The sequence below is a fragment of the Telmatherina bonti genome, assembly GCF_933228915.1.
Source record: "Telmatherina bonti genome assembly, chromosome: 22".
Lineage (NCBI taxonomy): Eukaryota > Metazoa > Chordata > Actinopteri > Atheriniformes > Telmatherinidae > Telmatherina > Telmatherina bonti.
Window position 1 is genome coordinate 6,493,008 of NC_136631.1, and position 6,000 is coordinate 6,499,007.

Below are 6,000 nucleotides of genomic sequence, written 5' to 3' on the forward strand. Positions count from 1 at the left end.
GACGTCTGCGACAGCAAAATCCTGGTGAAATCCCCTCGAAATCACACAGTGTCCGCCCAGGATTAAGTACATCAGGATATTAGGATCATTTTCATTCTCTTGTTAACTAAATGTTCTTACCCTTCTTCAGTGCCGAGGATTCCAGACCAAGACACAGCCAGAGTCATCGCCTCTCTGCCACTGTCGTCTGTGCGCCACTTAGCTGTAAGAAGCAGAAACATTCAATTCTGCTGGGAAGCAGGAAGCATTTCTGCCTGTTTCAGAGTCTGACCTGAGAGGAAGACTGCCTTCTGGTCGCGAGCCACCACTAGCAGGTCAGAGCAGGGCGACAAGGACACAACGCAGTCCTGCAGCCAGGGTTCACCCTGCCCTGTGGTCTCCTCCTCCACCTGCAGAGGAGGCAAGGCAGGAATGTCCAGCAGCACATCACACACATGCCTTAAGTTACTAATAAATACCAGAGAAAATATTTTGCCTTTTTTTTTTTCCTTTAAGTTTTCACTGAATTCTAAATATGAAAATCTTTCTGTTAAAGATTTAAACAGGGATGCTAGGGATCTAGCTAAGTTTTAGGGTTTAAAGAAGTAAAAAATTATCCAAAAGGAAACAGAAAAACAACAATGACAAAATATAATTAAAAAAAAAAAAAAGAAAAAAAAAAAAAGAGACCGTTGTCGTAGAAGTGGAATTCTCCTCTGGATTTTCTCCATTATCCCACGCTGATTCCCAGTCCGAAGTGTCCCAGGACAACTCATTATCTGCTGGAACAGAAAACCCAAAAGAAAACTGAGAAAGAAAAGGAGTTGAAGTTGTTTATTCAGGCAGAATAAAAACATGAAGGTGGTAGATGAGTAACCTATGAGTTAAATATGTCCATATGACCAGACTAGGGGTGTGTATTGCGATACGATATGTATCACTACGCCCGCCAATAATATGATATATTGCGATATATCAGGATACTATAAGCAAGACAACATATTGTAATTTCTCTGAACAAACCCTGAACGCTGCTGCATGCTTGCCACCAACTTACTGAATCAGAAAGAAGATCTACATTTCACTGCAGAATAAATAAAATCACTGATCTTTATGTACAAGATGAATAAAGAAATGAAAATCTGCCTCATCAGTAAAGATTTGTGGTTTGTAGGGCGGTGACGATCTGCTTTTGTCCCGATTTGATTTGATTCGATTCAGATTTTTTTGGGTGCGATTTTGATTTAAATTGTAATTCTCACAATTTTTTTATATTGCTGATTTTTGTAGATTAAAAACAAAATAATATGAACAAAACTTTGTGTTGCTCGTCATTTTTCTTGATTTCAATTAGGAAAAAACAAGACAGTAGCCAGACCATTCTGCTGCTATAATACTCAAGAAGACAAGTTAAAAGATCAATAAAAACAATTAAAATTACCATTTTTTTGTTAGAAAAAAAAGAAGATATTTTAACAAAAAAAAAAAAACTATTTTAAAATTGTGAAGCAAAAAATCCATATTTTCGATTTTTCAATCCAATTTTCCCACCCCTAGTTGTTTGATAACATCAATACAATGCTTTTGAATGACGATATATTGTCACACAAAGTATTACGATGTTCCAATATATCAATATTTTCTTACACCCCTGCTACTGACAGATCATCCGGTTCAAACCCAACGGGAACAGCATCAAACAGAAGCACTGCAGACAACTTAGTGGTGATAAATACCGGAGCAACAGATTGCAACCAGCTGATGTGGATGTCGAGCACATTTCAGGTTTTGTTATTTTTCAATAAAAATAAATAAAAAAAATACCACAAGATTGTGACAGTAAACTTAATATTCTCATCTCACTAATCCAATGTGTCCTCTGCTTCATCCCTCTGGTTATAACCCAGAAATCCTTTCCAGCCAAATATTTTTAGAAATGTCTAAACTCCTAAAAAAAAAAAAAAATCAGGAAAGGAGCAAAGAGTGATGCAGCTGCGTATTAAAGTGGATTATGTATTAATGATGTCCACAGTGGACATGCCAACACTACTTTTTAAGCCCAATTAACAGAAAACTATTTGGTTGTGAACATCTTTAATTATCATTTGAATAAAATACTTGCTCAAAGCAAAATGATGCACTTGCTGTTGGTTAAGATGCTGCATACAAAACAAGCTGCATCGGTCCTGTCATGTCTATCCACACATCTGCTGCGCACATGTTTGATGGGAAGAGACAGAGATCCAAGGAGAGGAGGAGATGTGTGAATTCACAAAGGATAAGAGGTTTAATGCTGGTTAGTTAGTGATATACAAACATGTTGGTTATGTGAGAGCAATGACTCTTTGTGAATCTTATATTTTAATATAACTGAGCCAATGTTTTATGAACAAAAATGTGTCTAAAACCGGTCCCGTATTACCAGGAAGGATTGATGATGATTTTCTTCTAGGTTGGGGGTAAAATATCTGATATGCTGAAAGTATAAAGACATTTATATACAACAGAAAATGAGTAGAGCTTCTGAGGTGATTTGTGCTGCTGAGACACATCTTCTGTCTGCATGCATGAGTCTAATAAAAGGAGCCTGCATTAGACAGAATGCAAAAGCGCTGCTGTGTTTACATTTGCTCCTTTTAGGTGACGCCTGTGCATAGATGTATAGTAATGAAGTAGAACTACTTCACTACTGTACTTAAGTAATAAAATGTGGTCTCTCTACTTATTGAAGTATTATTTTTTCTTTCCTACTTTTACTCCACCACATACTTTGGATTACTATGATACTTTTACTCCGATACATTTTTATTGTCTTGCGTCGTGCGTACGATGTTGTTTAAATCCATTATACTTGTTAGATTGTGATGTGTGTCGCTGTAGACAATCTCTGTATGCAAGTGGTATGTTTCAATTTCATGCCAGTTAAAAAAAAAATAAAAAGAGTGGGACCTCTTTCCTCGAGCAAACGGATCTCTGGCAACTTTGGGAATGAACACACTTGACGTGTTTTTTTCCATGGATGTTCCTGTTCCTGTACTACTGCTCCAGCAAAAGGATTTATTATTGTCAGGCTAAAAGTTTGAAATCATTAACGGTATTATATACAAAGTTTAATGTTGTCTTAAATAACTACACAACACAATAAAATACTTTTACTTTCAGTACTTGAGTAAAAATTCTAAAATAAACTACTTGTAATACTTAAGTAAAAAAGATGTTGAATACTTTAGTACTTCTACCCCCATGGTGATGGCCTGGGTGGTCGTGGTGAGCCCGTTGTGTAGAGGCACAGTGAGAATATCTTCTCCTTATCCTGGCCATTGATCTTCTTTTAACTGTTATAGGGGCTAATAGGGCATGGGTGAGGGGGTTGTTGGTGGGTAAAAGGGGACTATGGGTGTATGTGTGTGTGTTTTATCTATTTTGATGTAAATTTATCATGTAAAGCACTTCGTTTTGTTTTTAGGCACAAAAAGTGCTAAGCAAATAAAGTTTGATTTGATTCTACTTAAGTGGAGCACTTCAAGAACACTTCAACTTTTATTCAAGTAACTTCATTCATAGAGTACTTGTACTTTTACTTGAGTCTTGATTTCTAGTACTTTATACATGTCTGCTCCATAGACTGTATATAGAGATGTATCTTTCATATACAGTCTATAGTCAGCTCCTGTTGGATTAATCAGAGCAAAAAGTGCAAACTGATTTATCCTCTTCTTGCTGCACCTTAGTGATGCAGGAAAGAACAGAGGAAAATCTCCATCATGCAAAATGCAAAGTACAAGATTTTAACTGTAAACATAACAAAACTATTGCTCATAAACGTTTGGATAACTTGTAAGAAAAAATTTCTTGAGGTTTGTTAGTAATTGCTTTAACAATGCTAAGCTACCCCCAAAGGAAGCTAACAGACTTCCATCTAACATTACCTGTTGGATTCTTGTTCTCAGCCGGCTCTATTTTCTGGCTCTGGAACAAGAAGTCCCGGACTGTTCTGAGCTCTTGGAGCCGACAGAACTCCAACAAGCTGCAGGACATCCCTCTCTTGTCCTGTCAGGAACCAAGAAAGCGAGGAGCTAACCCGTTAGCCTTCCTGCTAACGGTCCAGTTGTGAAGAAGCTTCAGTCCGTTTCTCCGTCTTATTATCGCCTAAACTTTATGACAGCTTATCCACAAATGCAATACTTAGTATCTGTGCTGTGCGACCTCCTAAATAAATACCAATAACTGTCCAGGAATGTTATTTTGTACAGAATCAGCAGCTCCCACCCTGCTATGTTGATGACACATCGTTAGCATAATAACTGATGTACTTCCGGGTTAGAGGCCGATTTAAAAATTAGACTAATTTGTTTGTAAATTAAAATAAATTAATAAACAATTAATAAATGACTTAAACAGTTTAGTTTTAACTAAAATGTACGTAATTTAAAATTTTGATTCCAAAAAAGAATTCCGTATTGGTTGAAAACATGCGTTGATTTATTTTATCCACCAGAGGGCGGTAAAGAAACATTTAAAGGAGATTGAACTTTAATTCGTCCCTCTTCTTCACTTCTTTCACTTAATTTTCCTGTTTTTAAAAAAAAAAAATTTTAATTAATAGAGCTCACAGTAAATTTTTATGGTTTAATTTCTTGTGTAGTTTTACTTGTTTTCAAAGGCATGGAGAGTAAATAAACCTCTAAAGTAATAATAGTTCAGAGATCTGGGAGGTTTTTTGCAGAGTATCTTAACTGTTCCTGTTTTTCCTTTTTTAGACAGAAAGATTAAATTTATTCATTTACCCATTTATTGACACGATTTCTCTGAGACCCAGTGTTACATTAGAAGAAAGACCTGTTCTGGATAAAACTACAACAGTAAAACAAAATCAAACTAACAACAAATAGCAGATAATGTGCCAAAACCAAGCATACAAGAAAAACTTAACTTAAAAAACAAATTACAAGACAGAAAAAACTTCCAGGCAATGATTTCACAAAGTCACCTGTAAGTCTTTTAAAGTCTGCAGACAGAATAAGTTGAGACAACTTCAGATCCTAACATCACAGACCATAACTACCTCTGATAATAAAAGGAAATGAAACAGAAATATTCCGTGTGAAGCCAATCAACCATTCTGTCATCTAATCATTTACTATATCTGCTTATTTTAATTTAGGATTGCAGGGAAGCTGGAGTTTGTTCCAGAAGTCAGCAGGTGAGCTACACCTGGACAAGTTGCCAGTCTATCTCAATAACCAGGAAATATGAAATGCAGTGGTGTGTTGGGGACAGTTCTAAGGCGAAATGACGGACAGAGTTTAACTGATGCAAACATATGATTTATATCACAGTTGTCCAGGAGGGTAAGAAGGTGGCTTCTTCCTTCAAGTAAAAGAAAAAAAAAAGATGTCTCTGAAAAGTTTGTTTGAATATAAATGTTTGGAAAAATAACTAAACTTTTTTTTAATTTTCCAAAGGAAGGTAAACTACTAACCAGCTTTTATCAAGCTGACCAATGTTTAACTTATGGTATTCCTGGGATCTGTTGGAGCCACTTCTCCAGTTTGGAGGTTAGGATCCTGACTACTCAGATTACCACCATCACCACTCTTCCTCCTTCTGTTCTGGGTATTTTTTAAAGCTTTGTGTGTTTATATACTCCATACCAGTCAACATTATGTCCAAACTTGTGACTGGTACTGCATACATAAAAATATATTGATAATTTTAGTCCATATTTTGAGGCAAAATCTCAGAAATTCTGGCAGTGTTTATGTTTAGGGATCGTGTTTATGTTCAATGTTTAAATCAGTTTTTAAAGGATGGCGGTCTCACCATGTGCATGCCCTGCTTTTGTGTTGTTCATGTGATTTTGTGTCTTATTTTTATTGTATATTATTATTATTGTAGAAACAAGCTGGACCATGTAGATGTCAGTTAATCTGCATATTTGCAGGCTGATTTTCACCAGTTGTTTTCAGTGTTTTATTTTGGCCTTACGTCTGTTTAGCTGTATCTTTATTTCATGTTCAG

The 6,000-nt window shown here is 36.0% G+C and overlaps 1 protein-coding gene across 10 annotated transcripts in view; it reads right to left on the minus strand.

The window, feature by feature from the left end:
* rab3gap2 (RAB3 GTPase activating protein subunit 2 (non-catalytic)) overlaps positions 1–4,236 on the minus strand; it is a 38,155-nt gene extending 33,919 nt beyond the window's left edge. For 5 of the 10 annotated variants that reach the window (XM_079262105.1, XM_079262111.1, XM_079262113.1 and 2 more), the window contains exons 1-4: positions 3,909–4,236; positions 670–758; positions 272–389; positions 121–202 (exon numbers count right to left, since the gene is read on the minus strand). In XM_079262105.1, coding sequence (XP_079118231.1) covers positions 121–202; positions 272–389; positions 670–758; positions 3,909–4,017 — 398 coding nt within the window. In that variant the 5' untranslated portion in view covers positions 4,018–4,236. Of the gene's footprint in view, positions 1–120; positions 203–271; positions 390–669; positions 762–3,908 lie in introns of all 10 variants that reach the window. The other 5 variants (XM_079262110.1, XM_079262112.1, XM_079262108.1 and 2 more) reach the window with 1 other exon arrangement.
* Positions 4,237–6,000: the final 1,764 nt, after the last annotated feature.